Here is a 15,199-nt window from a genome sequence, read left to right on the forward strand (position 1 = left end):
GTGCCGTTGTCCCCGGGGATTTGGGACTCTCCCTCAGCCTCCATCTCCTCGTCCAGCTCGCTCACATGAGGCTGGGCAGACGTTGCTGGCCGCAGACAGCAAATGCGACGTGATTACGTTTCCATTTTTGAAAGTGCACTTCTTGTCTGGCATCAGTTTGACCGACACTTTGCCGGTCTCTGAAGTCCGCACGCTTTGCCAATCAGCTGAGCCCTTCAAAGTTATTAACCAATAGAAAAGAAGAGTTTTTTTCTCGCGTCATAGCCAATAAGATTGCTCAAAGCGTTTTGCCGACCAATCTCATGCCTCGTTTTAGTTGTAGCCGGAAGAATCGACTTTAACCACTTTCAAAAAAATTTCAATGTTTCACGTATTATTATTATTTTTTAATACCTTTATAAACTTTCTTGGCGTGTAAATGACAAGCTACCCTTATCATCTTTGTGAGTACAATTTTTAAGCAACACAGTCATAGTAAGGTTTGACGTTTTAACATTGCCACTCACGACATAGATTTTTTTTGCATTATACTTTCAGGAAACTGAAACCCAATTCCTTTGTATTGCCACGGTACCAAATAATGTTCCAATTACTATTGATCATAATTTTGTATCTAGATGTAATACAATTAGCCGCTGGATGACGCCAATTGTCTGTATGCTAACAGTGCATGCTAACAGTACACGGCTTGTTTCTATTCACAACTATTCAAGGGCTTCCAGTGACAAAGGCAAGAGGCAAACGTTCACTTTTATCTGTTTTTATTAAAGTTGCATAAAAGTGTAACAAAATTGGACAAAAACAAGACCTGTTGTTGATATTGCTACATTTGTTTGTGGTTTAATTCTCGTGGCGAAAACCACCAGTTAACTGACACAAACTATTATTATTTTTTTTTTTTTAAATGCAATTTTCTCCAACAGTGGAAAAACAAACAAACAAAAAAAAGCCTAAACAGTCTAAAAAGGTATACTGTTACCCAAACCTGGATTCTGAAAGAAGAATCCACTCAAATACTCTTGACTATGATTGACCTTGCCTCTTCTTGTAGTACAATCTTCAAAGTTTCCTGCAAACATTGCAAGTATGGGGAAGTCACAAGCAAGGCAAAAGCAATCAAAACCAGAAAAAAAGCATCTGATTGGATTTTTGTTCGTGTAAATCCAAGGCCTGGCATGAAAGACGTTTCATGATCGCGTTAAAAACAGACCAGTATTAAACTGGTAAAATGTCAAGAACATTATCTAAACAGGATCACTGTATCAAGGCCTAAGTATTAAAGACTCACTTCTAAAAATAATAATACAATAAAAAAAGAAGCCAAAACATAAGAATCACATTTGTTTGAAAAAACAAAACAAAGAAATGCTCAGTAACACACTTTACACCTTCAGAAAAAAAATGTCTTCCATTTATTTGGTTTGTGTAACATAAATAATAACTAAGGCAACATCTGTTTCTTCAAGAAAAGAATGCGTGAAAAGAAACAAGGGGATGAAAACGGAAGCGAGTGACGACACGAGTGAAACTCCGTGGAGACAAGACGGCGGCATCCTACTGTCACCGCAGGTGTTGGCGATTGGTCACAGGAATCACGGCAAAACGTTTGTGCTTCTCCTATTGGCCGGCCATCAGTTTCGGGATTCGAGACAAATGGCTCATTCTCGGCTATAATTGGCAGCTGCAGGCATGAACACAGCCGACAGACAGCTGTGTCTATTCATGCGTTTGGGGTCCACACTTCCGAGGGTGGGGGGCAAAAAAAAAAAGCCCCCCCCAAAAACAAAGCATTCAAAATGTTGAAATTTGAACCTCCCCTCCCGCTCGTTGCCCAATTGGTGACGTTGACGACGTCATGAAATGGTGACGCAGCCCCCGGTGATGTAAAAGAATAAAAGAATGGGAGTAGGCTGAAAATGGCCAGAAAAGGAGAAACAGCAGCAGCAAGAAAAGGGATCGCGTAGAATATAATAGTATAATAATTATAAAAACAACAAGGCAGCTTAGTTGAGGGACTGCATGAGTGACAGGAAAAAAAACAACAACAAAAACTGAAAACAGGAACCAGTCCTTTTACTAAAAATCAACTTTGTCATACAGAACAGCAGGGAAAAAAAAAATCTCTCAAATATGGAAACCACGCTATGATGATTGTAGCACTTAGCAACCAGAGTACGTGCAGGCACACTGCACATTAGAGGGCAGAAAAACACACCAGAATTTAGGAAAACCTACTTTAGCCACATCTACACTATGACTTTTTTTTAACTTTTTTTCCTTCTGAACGACGCTGGTCTAAAAATACACCGTGTGTTATTGTTGGTGGTCAGAGTGCAGATTTTTCAGCAGTCTTTAAATGCATCTCGGGGCGGTAATAAGGAGGCATTGGTGGTATACAGTAAAGATCACCCCTGAACTCTCCATCGGGAAAAAAAAAAAAAGACCTCCAAACGAAGCAGATAATGAACCCCTGACCTGACTAGTCTTCCCTTAAACTCCCGCACTTGATGACTCGAGCGACAAAAAAAGGGGTGAAGGGGTGGGCGATGAACGAAGAAGGATGAAAAGGAGAGAACGCCATCATTTCTTCTGAGGCGTGGAAAGCTTCTGCATCCCTCGGATCTTGTCCAGGAGCTCCGAGATGAAGTCCTGCACCAGAGACGACACACTTGAGCCACACCCGGCAGGCACGGAAAAAGAAAACAAATAAATAATAATAAAAAAAACATTTAAAAGAAGTATGGAAGTATTCTTACCTCGGTGGGTTTGAAGCAGTCCACCAGTAAGTCCTGCAAGACAGGAATAGATCAATTTTTTTTAATCTTCAGATGGACTTTAAAAAGCCATCCAGACAAGTTTGCTACCTTGACCCTGGCGGCCCGCTCCACATCGCTGGGCATGTCCAGCAGCTCATCCACGTCGATCTCAAGCTCTGGGATGGCCTCCTCCTGGGAAGAGAGTGAGCGAGGGAAGACCACCGCCAATGCTTGAATAAAAATGTGTTTCAAAGTAGGACGAGTGGAGGAAGTCGCGTGCGCAACGTCATCAGGCCTTTTCTCATTTTAGCCCGCGCGCAGCGGCGCGCCTAGCTTGAACGCTGTCCTGTCCGAGAACCCTGTTTTTTTGTGCATTTTGATTCATCTTTCAAAACCCACAGAATATTGTGTTCTGTGACAATATAAGCGCCGAGTCTACAAAAAGACTTGGCTCGCTTCTTTCAACAGGGAAAAAAATAAATAATTGTTTTTAGCTTCTTGCGTTCTTCAGTAAGCTCCCATCATGTTGGCATTTATTTCCCTCATAAAGGATTTGCAGCCTCGTATTAATCTGCTCCACAAAATCCGTGCGACTCTATATATACTCCGCGCCATGTGTGCTTGTCTGAAAATATTCAGTTGGCTCATTTCTTCCTTCTGCTTACATTGAGGTACCGACTGTGACCGCAAGAGGGAGACATTCTTCCACGAGTGGCGAGGATGGAGCAACAAAGGAGCGTTTTCAGGAGCTCGACAAAGAAAGGTAAGAGGGGGGTGGGGGGGGGGGGAAACCACAGTGCTCACATCGTCTCCTCTCTCTAAATGTCATTCCCCCTCTTTTGGTGTGGCCGCCCTATATTGGCGTGCTTCTCCAAGAAAATGGCTTCTCTCTGCTTCCCCCTCGGCATGAGTTGCCCGCACCAGTTGTCTCTGCACCTGCCCCCCCCCCAAAAAAAGGCACACTGTTCTGTTTGTGTCAAATTTTACATTTTCACTCCCAGACAGGCTGGTGTCACCCTCACACAAATTGCAGCCTCCATGTGCTTCTCTAAAAGGCCCAAAAAATAAGCTTTTGCCTCTTCTTCTTTGTCTCTGTCCACCTATGTGGCTTTTCCAAAGCCACCAAGCGTGCTTGCTTAAAAACAACATCAACTTGAAAGTGATTGGAGAGCCCGAGTGAAATCAGGGAGCCCGACGGGGAGAAAGGTAGGAGGGAGCGGGTCTTTGGAAAAGTCCGGAAGACAGGCTATGGTGGGGAGACACAAAGAAAGAGAGGATCCACAAGGGAGGATTCCCAAAACAACAAAACAATCCCGCGGACTGACTTTGAGTCTGCTTTCCGCGGGCACCCTTTGTGCTGCCTCGCACAAAATACCGCCTCAAAGATTGCTGCCAGATATTTGCACACTTCAGCGGATTTTTTTCTTCTTCTCTCAAACAAAGCCGTACCTTTCGGTTCCGAAGTGTAAAGACGCCGAACATCGAGCTAAGTCTTGGTTTAAAAAGATATGATATTCTACAAGCAATCCGCTGGCGTTGTGTTTTGGTGTCATTCAGGAATGCACGAGGTCCAAAAAGGCACAAAAAAAAAAATAGAAAATAGCAAAGCCGTGATGGAGATTAGCTTAATATCCTGTTTGGCAGCTTTGTCAAGACCCAAACAGGTCTGACTGACAGTTTAGTGGAAAATAAGACTTCTTATTTAATGATGAACTGGCAGGTATTAAAGAGAATATTTGCATGGAGCAATTTTTCTGGAATGTATTCGTGTTTTTATTTCACGAGCATCTTGGTATGTTCGCCACACGACAACAATTTCACCTCGTACGTGTGCCTATTGTGCGACGTGGACTCCCTCTAGTGGTACACAAAAGAATCACCCAATTAAATATTCAAACTGGGAATAATGTTACAGTGGCGACAAATTGTTTTAATCCAGTGCAGTACATTTGTTAAGTGCAGTTCAGTTTTATTGTAACTTTTTAGTCCAATAAATCTGCATTTAATCATTAAGAAATGTTCATAACATTTTTATTGAACTTTTGTGCAGTACATTTGAATTAAATGTATGTCCATTTTAATTCATTTTCAGATTATTTAAGCGCAGTGTAAATGTTCAAACTGTGCAAACATGTTATAGTGGCTAACAAAAAGTATTATTATCCTACTACTGTACTTTAATGTCGGTCATTATGTTGTACTTGGAGAGCTAAGTATTTTTAAGGTAGTAGAGTACCACCGACGTATATTATTGGATTTAAAACATGTCATTACACAACATGGACGCAGCCACGCCGTCTGTGTCGGCCGGAGGCAGCCGAGTCGAAGCCGAATGAAATATGACAGCGCGAGAGCTGTTGTGCCATCGTGTATGTGTGTGAGGAAACAGGAAGGCCCAGATAAGATTTCTCTGAGGGTGTCGTGGCAGCAACTTCAGGATTGCACAGATCAAACGCCAGACACAGCTGATAAAAAAAAAAAAAGCAGAGTCTACTATGCCCGTCACGTACAACACACTGACTGCCTTTTAGCCTGAGACACAAAGCGGGTCGGTGCGAACACATTGCAGGCCCATTTCGACATACGGGCGGATGAAGCGAGTCGGGCTTTTTGCAGCCGACACTTTGGTTTTGCTCGGAAAATCCAGACCATGAGTCAGCAGGACCGAGTTTAGCTCCTAATAAGCCTAAATGTTGACTTCCAACACTGCTGAAAGGGATTCCGAATGGGAATCCCAAATGCCCAAATCACTGCGAGGGGGCGAACGTGTTTCATATCATGACAAGCCTCATTCCAAACTGTAAATCACACACATACCAGGTTATAACCTGCTGCAAATATGTTTATATCTTATGTGAGATCTTATGGGAAATTTCCACTGGAGGCATGGGGCTTGTGTAAAAGTCCCCAGTGTCACTGTGTGTGTTCGGGGGGAGGGTGGTGGGGGACAAATACTCCACCTTTGAGGGGTGAAGCGGGTTCCTAATGGTTGACATCAAGGTACTTCTCATTGAGGAGAGAGTAAAAATAGACATCAGGAGGCTGGCCTTAGGGTTCGGGTTCGTCAACGACAATGTTTTTGGCTGGCTGAGATCGAAGAGGGCCGGAGGGGGCCGAACGGGTTAGGGGGCGGGGTGAAGGACGCGCCAGACAGGGAAGTGATGGCGGGAGGCCGGCAGGAAGCAGGAAAAGCGAGGAAAAAGTAGGCCGCGTGGCACTTAAACAATGCCCCTTGTCTTGCTTTCCGGCAAACTTTTTCTTCTTCTTCCCACCCGAATAGAATTCAGTAATTCAGTACGACCGCGCTACTTCATGACTGCTGGGGCAGACATGTGACTTGTGACTTCAGACAAACACGGGATGTGCCATCAACATGTGACACCGAACAGACTGGCGACAGACAACAGCTAACGGACTGCTTTCTTCTTTTTTTTTTAGCGTGAGCTTCGTCCACAATCCAATGTTGCTTTAATGTTTACATTAGCGCAAATTCTACCCATTACAAAGCACCTTTGTGCTTTTCTACTTTTCTACCCCGTGACCCCAACACACGAGATAAGACGAGTCTGCGAGGGGTTATCTCCATTGTGTCCGTCATCACATGATGCTTTTTTATTTTATCTCCTTATCTGCCTCGGTCTCTTACAACTACAACTGTTTTTTGTTTTTGTTTTATTTTTTTTAATCTTATGACCACTTTTCTGCCGTGAGTGACTGGTTAACTAGCCAAGTCGCTTGCCTGAACGCCGCGGCGAGTGTGGCGAGCTGCTAATGAATGAAGTAGCCTCGACAAACGCACACAATCCGTAATCAATACAACGCACTTTAGATAAAGGCGGTCCTTGTGCACCTTTGACCGACGTGCTGTTAAATTAATCATCTTGAATGCGCTTCCTCCCAACACTTCTTTTTCTTTTGTTTATTGGGCGACGAAAGTCGGCCACTGTCAGCCTTCCCAGTTAACATGGATATTTGACTTCTAAAGCCGTCAATGGCAGCGAATGTGTTCAGCGTTCAAAACGCCATAGCAAACTCTCTGTCCCAACCGTCCTCCTGCACTCCAAGACAGCTTTCGCACAAGCTATTTCGGTTCAGATTCAGGCTCACGCGTCATCGAGTGCCTTTATGTTCTAGAAATTTCCCTAAAACAACACAAAGCCCGCATTCAATGCAGCAAAACCAGCACAGATAAAATGCAAACAGGCCTCATGGGAATGTTGTGGAAGTGTCCCATGCAAGGCCAAACCACACTGGCTGCCTGCTCTTACGCATGCCAGGAAGCATTCATCGCGAGAATCAGGGAGTGAAATCGATGTGTCGCAATACACGACAATACAATGGATACAGCAGAGAAAACATGCATCATCTTTTCCAACATTGCTGACTTTAGAGCACTACATTTGGCCAAAAGACCGGACCCTCTCAAAACAGCTTATTCCCAACCGCTGTGGATCATCAGATGAGCATAATGCTAACATATAATGGGGAAACGCCACAGGCACGCGGGCTAACAATTACCGTGCAGCAACACATGTAGACCGATAAGAACGACACTCACAGTCACAGGCTTATCGTCTTTGTCCCTGGTGAAGAACGGCTAATATTACTGCCGTACTGAGAAGCCGAGAAAAGGAGCTGAGTCGAAATATTCAGTATTTCTGTATGTCTGGGTGATACTGCCACCAGGTTGCCAAGATGTGTTTAGCAGAATGTGCATTGTAGGAGAAGTTGTGACCAAAAAAATGCTTAATTCTATTATGTAATTATGTTTTTATAAAGGTATCATATTGGTGGTATTTTTAATTTAAAAAAAAAAAAACATTACCAATCTTTTTAGGGGGAGGCTGGAATGGATGAATTGCATTCTCAGGTCTCTCTTGGAAGAAACAGTGTTCAATCTCAATGAGACCAACCATGGTTAAATTAAATAAAGCCTAAAAAAAAAAAGTTTGCACTCTGTGATTACCAATTATTGTGATTACCGTGGCATCACGCATGCGCACAAAATGGGACGTCACATTGCCACATTTGACCTGGCCCAGTACTTCATAGTTTTGTCTTAAATTTTGTGACAGTTACTTAACGTGTGTGTGTCTAAGTAGCTGGCAACATTTCGGCCAATTTGTAGCTACAGAGATTAAGACCAGATTAAAATAGAAGTCCACACAAACGTGGATTAATGCAGATTACCATGATGTCACCTGCGGCGACTGATCATAGGTTTCAGAATTCAAATCATTCGCTCATGTGCTGTCGGTTGTTTCACGCATGGTCGCTTTTGACGGATTTTGAAGAGAGATCAGCTCTCCGTTAACCCCTCACACTCGGCTGACAGGCCGGTCCGGCGTGACCGCGACACGAAATGACAAGCTCGTCAAGTCGTAGCCAGCGCTTTGAAACGCAACACTGGAAGGAGCGAAGTCATCGGTGCGTGCGGTTCACCGCGGCCGACCGACACCGACGTTTTCACAGACAACCCGGCCCGAGTCGAGAGGGGAAAATGGCGCAATGCATTGTGGGGGTCTTTGCAATAGCAGTGGAAGGAGAAAAAAAAAGTCTTTATTTTTAGTCTTTAAAATGATCAATATTTCAGCAGCTTACTGAGTCCCTTCCAGTTGTTGTGAAACTCGTCTTCATTTGTGTCTGCATGACTGTATTATACTGCCCCCCGTTGGCCAAGTCGTGCACACTCAAGATTGAGCCGCAATGAATTAATTGCGATGCACAAACTATTGAGTGCTGTTGTCCTTGTTAAAAACACGTGACAAAAAAAAAAAAAAAAATCTAATAACTTGTGTTTGTTTGTATGAGTCATAGTGACAATGTGGCGGCTCCATGTTGTTTATAGTTACAGTAGGTAGTGCTTAACTTTTTCTCTCGGCCACTTCCTGTGACAAAATGCCCAAACACATTCCGCTTGATGACTCACATCCCTTTTATTCCTCAACGTCTTAACTCCCTATGCATTTATTTATTATTTATTATTATTCACAACCTGACTCAAGGAATCCACACACTGAATCACCCCCGCTCCTTGTGACTCCCGCTTTTGTAGAGTTACAAAACTGACTCCACGCCATCATCCAACTGCAACTGTGTGCTCTGCGTGGAGCCACGTGTAAACTCGTAACACAAATGTGTGTGTCCGTGGGGGGGGGGGGTTCTTGCGGAGACAACACTGGGGTCTTTCACTTCCCGCTGCGCAACAACCACTTTTTGTCGTCGCCCTCTTTTTACTCGCTGAGTCGATCCCTGTTTGGTATTCAGACCTTGTAAGTGTAACGTTAAAGCTACCGCCTCATGTTGTGTATGATGTGTGGTTTTTGTGTGCGGACGGTTTAGGCCTTCCTTGACAATATGTCTGTTATTTGAGACTCAGCACGACGAAGCTAATGAAGATCAAAATCAACACGCTCCTTGTAATCTTAAGGGTACTAATGAGCTCCTCAAAGGAAGATGCAACAAAACTTTATTGTTGTGGTGATCGTGTACATTGGTGAAAGTGCTTACCCATTTAAAAGTACAGTACAATAATAGTTTTGGGTTTTTTTAACTGCTAGGGTGTCTCCTGTGGCATCATGGGCGTTAACGTTCATACTACAACAATGTGAGCAACACATTATTTTCAACATTAACACGCTCGGTTGCCATGGTGCCCACCGATGGAGCAGGCGGATGGATGAAACATCCGACACGCCGGCGGGAAGGAAGGCCAGCGCAATCGGCTACCGGCGGCGTTCTTTCGAGGGATCACATGATTGAGGAACTTTTTTTTGGAATTGACTCAAAAGCCTCGACAATATCAATAGTCGCAACGCTACTGAAGACGCACGCACGTGGCGGACAAAAGGAGATGATGACGAATGCTGCGAGCCGTAGCGGCCTCTCCGGTTACACTGCTTTCACAGCACGTGCTTCCTGTTTCCCTTTCGCCGTCAGCCCAATGTGTCCACCGCCATTGAAGCTTTACGAGCGTTTCGGCGATTTTTGGAAAAAAAAAAAAAAAAAGGCTGCTTCTTTCAAACCACAACTCCATCAGAACAGAAGGATTATCTTCCCTGACTTGGGCTTGAACCCTAAATCCTGAGGAGGAAAATCAAAGTTATTACTGCTCTTGTAAATAAAACACTGAGATGGAATAGTGACAAGCTTTGAAAACTAAAAAAAGAAAATAGAACTCAGAACGGTATGCCCATGGTTACACGGTGAAGAGAAAAGCCAGCACAAATCCTCTTAGGTCCTACTATGCTAGCTTTCTCTCTGCAGATATTGATAGTACTGACCTATTGGGAGCTGCACTGTCACAATTGTGACTGCATAAACACGATGCCGCGTAGCTGCAGATGAGTCTTACCACAGCTAATGAGTGGAATTTTGCTTATCTGGTATCTGGAATTTTGCTTAATGGTAAAAATCTTCACAGCACGAAAAAGCGTGTCAAAATGAAGTCAATTCCGCCATCCATTGGAAGAGCATTTATACTGAACGTTGTGCCTGTCGCTACGTGTCGCTGGCATAGATAGCTGATACGATTGTACATCAATTGTCGGAAACGAAGGATCATTTCCGGACCAGTTCAGTTAGCGCTAACTGGCCGTGCCTGAATGAATCTTTGAGCCAGAATTCCGGCTGTACTACCGCGAAGGCTGTTGACCTCGCAAATGCGCCGAAATTCTCACAAACGCCCTCCAAATTACGTAGAAAGTCTTCAAGCCGACCGTTAGCTGCAACCAACGACGGATTTTCCTTCATTTTCGGTCAGACGCGCATAAATAAATCCTTTATTGGCAGACAGTCAAAGCACATTGATCCCAAAATCCTCCGCGGGCCGCTTAATCACCTTAAGTGGCGTTTAGAGTTCCCCCCCCCCCCCCATCCCGACACTTCTGACCGGAGGATGTCGCACACAACGTTGGAGCGCATCCACCGCCCAAGCCTGCCAAGTGCGCCCACCTCACTGCCGTGGCTCCACGAGCGAGACTCCCAACCCGCTCGGCATTCCGCACGCTACGAATAGCATGTGGGTCATTGCCAGCTCAGTAGCGTTGGCGTGAGCTTCGGAGCTTAGCGGCGGGCCGAGGGTCACGACACCGGCGTGGCTCGTTCGGTATCACCGGCGCAGCTTTTGAGGAGGTCCCCTCACAGGATGGCCCCCCAACCGCCAGCACCACCGCTGTTCACGCGAAGGTGCTGCTTGGGGTCGGGGTCTCAAAGTGGAAGGTTTTGCGTGCATCATCGAGAAAAAGACATTTTCGGTGCAAGACGGATACTGCACAGGTGTGCTTCAAAGCGCTTTCGACCAATGAGATTGCAGAGCAGCCCCCCCCCCCCTGGCTCAGGGTTCGCCTATAAAGGCGACAAGAGCTATGAATAGCCAAACCTGCCGTTGCACGCGCTGACACGACGTGGAATTGCGTTTCATTCATATTCCCTCGCTCGGTCCGACAATGCGACGTTGCCATCATCTCCCCACGCGCACGATCCTGACACGATAAAGGCGAAAAATGCACGAAAGCACTGACAAAAAAACAAAACAAAGGGCCTATTATGTTCGATCAATTACTTGGCAGGACTGCCTGATCGATGCGTTCGATCGCCGGTGTTTTACGATACCGCGGCCGTACCTCGCAGTCGTAGAGGTCCGTTAGCTGCTCGATGATCCACTCCTCCAGGTTGAGTCTTTTCCTCAATTCCTTGCGGTCGTACTTGACGGTGACGCGTCCCTGCTTGCGAACCGGGGTCTCGGGCTCCTCCGCGGTGCCGGCCGGCGTCTGGAAATACACCCGGGGCTGAGGGCTCGTCTCCGGGCTCGTGACGGCCGCCATGCTCGCTCGGTTTCGGCGGAGGGGAGACGAGGGCGATCCGCGATCCAACCCCCCGGGCCGAAGGTGCTAAAAAGTGGGGGGTGTTGGGGGGAAGGGGATCGGTGACCAACACGAGGCGATCGGCACTCGATTATTTGCCTTTTTTTTTTTTTTTTTGAAGCGAGATGTGAAATCCTGCTGGAATCGAGGAGTTGCTTTTGTCGTCCGGGCTGCAGAAGAAAACAACTCCCACGTACAAAAGAGTAACCGGCTTATTGGCCTATTTACAGCGGGCAAACTCTGCTTACATAAAAAGGAAGGCAGTCAACTCTTCTTTATCCAGTACAAAGAGAAAGCCAACGTCTCTCTCTCTCTCTCTCTCTTTTTTTCCCCCCTCTTTTTTTCTTTCCTTTCCACGCGTCCCCGGGAGATGTGCGTGTGCGCGTTTTCGTCCTCTGGATGGACAAGAGAGCAAGTGACGTAACCGAGAGAAAAAGGAAAAGAACCGTGGACTTTTTTTTTTTTTTTGTCTCCTCCTTCAAAGTCAGTCCACACCCACTTGTATGCATCGTGGAACCCCCCCCCCCCCCCCCCATTGAATTAAAAAAAAAAAAAAAAACAACAGTCACGTGATTGAAAATGCTTACTTTGAATTTCCTAATCGGTGACAGTTTACAGTCTTTGTTTTTTTATGCCCAAGTGCCAAAGCATGAAGGGGAATCATTTGCATAATAACAACCAGCACGTTGCAAAGTGATTCCTCTGTCGCCATGTGTTCTTTCTGGTTGACGAAGACGTTTAATCCCGAAGGCGTCTTCAGTTCTAAAGTTCTAAATTTAAAGTACTCAATGGACACCTAAAATCGGGAACAAATTGGATAAAAGGTGAGGGTTTAGTTGTCTTGATTGAACATTTGCGATTATTCCTTCATACAAATAATGGTATCATCATGAACACAGGATTCTTTTGTGTCGTGTCGAGACTTGAAACACTTATTTTGGCGTCATAAAAAAAACAAAAAACGAGTGTTTACAAGTCGGTGAAGCTGCCATGGCAACAAGACAGAAGGACGTCAATTATTCATTCAGTATGTCTGAAATTTACGGTCGGATAAGCGCAAAAACGTGGACACAAGCTACTTTTAAACATCTGCAGTGGAAGTGTCTGTATTAATCAGTAGGCGGAGAAATAAACCTACTTTGCAAAGTCAAAATATTGCAAATCTCCCTCCTCTTACTGTCGACATTTTGCATACTTAAATTAACAGTTAATCCTGCTTTTTGTGTGTGTGTGTGTGCGTGTGTGTTTGTCCTGAAAGCTTCGCCGTGATGTAAAGAGTTTTCCATCCACACGAAGGCGCTGTTGAGCAATGGAGGTCTCTTTCGAGTTGAAAATTAAATCTGTCGAAGTCATTTATTTGTAAGTAATTCTCGTTCATCTTTTTGTTTTCTTTTTTCCTACCTTGATAACACATACCTCCCGCACGGATGACACATATATATATATATATATATATATATATATATATATTTTTTTTTTTTTCCCGGGTATTATGCCAAAAGCAAAACTCCAGCATTGCAATGAGTTTTTAACGTAACTGTTGATTTGTTTGGCATTATGGGATGAGTCGACACTTGGTTGCTGACTTGACGACCGTGCAAAAAAAAAAAAAACGATCTGTCACGCCCAGATGAGTAGAATCAAAAAGTGGCACGTCCACATTCCAACCCTTATCACGTGTGTTGAGTGCACTGTTGTTCAGTACCGCTAGGTGGCAGGATATGCTCAATTATTGGCAGTTTGCACAGAATCAAGGTGTGTGTGTGTGTGTGTGTGTGTGTGTGTGTAGGGGGGGGGGCGGTGCAGGGACTGAATTGTGTCTGTGTTTTCTTCACACAATGTGTCTTTGTGGCTCCTCTTTGGCTCCGTTGGGAGGGAAAATCCGCCTGTCACTGGACTCCAAGGCAGCTCTCTTCCCCCCCCCTTGTCTTTTCATCACCCACTCCACCGACAGGCCTTCATCCTTTTTTTTTTCGATGACTCCGGGTCCTGACTGCCACGTGGGATGATCGGAGAGCTGTTCCACATTGACCACAACAAACGTGAACTCCCAAGTCGCTATTGTGCGCCCCTTTTTCTCCCCCCCCCAGTCACACTTGCGAACCGATACTCCCGCGCGTGTGTGTGTGTGTGTGTGTGTTTCATTAACAGCCAGATGATTGAAGGGGAGAGAAGGCCCAAAGGGAATGAAAACCAGAAGAAATGAAGTGGGCTGGACTGGTCTATTGATAGCACAGGTGCTTGCTCTTCAACACAAAATAATTGTGTGCGTGCGAGTACGCCACAGCAACACAATACCCCTGTTTATGCATGTGGCATTTTACCGTTGACAAAATGCAAATGTCCACGCGGATTTTGTGTGTTTCACGGCAAACGTGACGTGCCCGTATGGTTGTGGCGCGTGTCATCTTCTGTTGTCGTGTCCCGGTCAAATTTTTTTTGGGGGGGGGGGGCGGGAAAAATTAATAAAAACAATCATATTAATAATGTGGTTTCGTGAGCGTTTTATGTGAGGTCGATGTTGCAATGTTGGATAATGTGGAAGGAAGCGTTTGCGTCAATTGACCTGCTTGACCCCACAGTGACTTGTTTCCATACCACCTAATTAAAGTCCATGTAAAGTGAAAATAAATGTCTTTTAAAGTTGGCACACCACGGAGAAGAGTGTTTTTAACAACCCTGCTAAATTGGATTCATTAAAGCCAAATCACCAACGGGGAAAAAATCAAGCTCGTCTTGCCGCTCTGGGCGTGTCCGCTTTATCGGCTGTCAATCAAATACCACGACGAGCCCTGGAAAATTGGATGCTACTTCGTCTAGCATCTTTCTAAAGCCTACACGTCGCTTCATGAAAATCTATCTATTTAAATTTCATCATCAATGAGTCAAACTTTATTTTTTCAGCGCTTTTTATACACAAACTACAACTCAAAAGTGCTATACGTGAATTAAAAATTAACCCCGACCGCCGCATATCCACAGGGACAGACGCATTCAAAACGTACGTGCGTGCACTCACAACGAGGCACTCTAAAGTGGCCAGGCCAGCCTGAAGCCCCCAGTCCACAAGCTGGCTGTCAAGCTGAGGAAAAAAAAAAAAAGTCCCCCGCCTGCTCTTCAGTCTTTCTCTGCGTGACGTGCACACACTCACGGCCTACAACGAGGCACTCTAAAACGGAAATGCCTGCGGAATATCCTAAGGGAAGATGTATTTGGGGGAGGTTGCAGTTGCGCCGGATAACCGCTGATGTGAACGAAATTGTGCCAAGCATATCACACTTTGTGTATTTTACATGGGAAGCTGCTGCCCAAATGAACGCGGCTGTACGATGTCTCCTAATGTGGCTTATCTGGACTTCTGCTCCCCAACGTCACGCAGGACTTTCGTGACACCGTCTAAAATGCAACTTTGGCTCTTGTTTTCCCTCTCTTGTATTAAAAGAAAGCACATTTTCATGCAGTGAGAGACACTTGAGGGGGCGCATAGAGGATATGAAGAAAAACACACACCCTTTTTTTTTTTTTTTTTTTTTTTTGTAAAAGTCCAACTCTTTTTCAAACTTCAAGTCTGACGTTGTT

At 45.0% G+C, this 15,199-nt stretch overlaps 1 protein-coding gene across 1 annotated transcript; it reads right to left on the reverse strand.

Annotated features, from left to right (window-relative positions):
• Positions 1-754: 754 nt before the first annotated feature.
• ppp1r14bb (protein phosphatase 1, regulatory (inhibitor) subunit 14Bb) lies at positions 755-12,036 on the reverse strand. Its single transcript, XM_061669262.1, has 4 exons — positions 11,381-12,036; positions 2,865-2,948; positions 2,757-2,789; positions 755-2,649 (listed from the first exon to the last, which is right to left on the reverse strand). Exons 1-4 carry the CDS (start codon positions 11,579-11,581, stop codon positions 2,581-2,583), a joined length of 387 nt encoding a protein of 128 aa, XP_061525246.1. The 5' UTR covers positions 11,582-12,036; the 3' UTR covers positions 755-2,580.
• Between the last annotated feature and the right edge of the window lie 3,163 nt (positions 12,037-15,199).

This window comes from Phycodurus eques, chromosome 23, assembly GCF_024500275.1.
Source record: "Phycodurus eques isolate BA_2022a chromosome 23, UOR_Pequ_1.1, whole genome shotgun sequence".
In the NCBI taxonomy this organism is placed as follows: domain Eukaryota; kingdom Metazoa; phylum Chordata; class Actinopteri; order Syngnathiformes; family Syngnathidae; genus Phycodurus; species Phycodurus eques.

Coding starts and splice junctions, on each gene's coding strand:
- ppp1r14bb (XM_061669262.1), bottom strand. CDS start 11,581: ATGGCGGCCGTCACGAGCCCGGAGACGAGCCCTCAGCCCCGGGTGTAT. Junction 2,949..11,380: donor CGGACCTCTACGACTGCGAG/GTACGGCCGCGG, acceptor CTCTCTTCCCAG/GAGGAGGCCATCCCAGAGCT. Junction 2,650..2,756: donor ACTGCTTCAAACCCACCGAG/GTAAGAATACTT, acceptor TCTCTGGTGCAG/GACTTCATCTCGGAGCTCCT.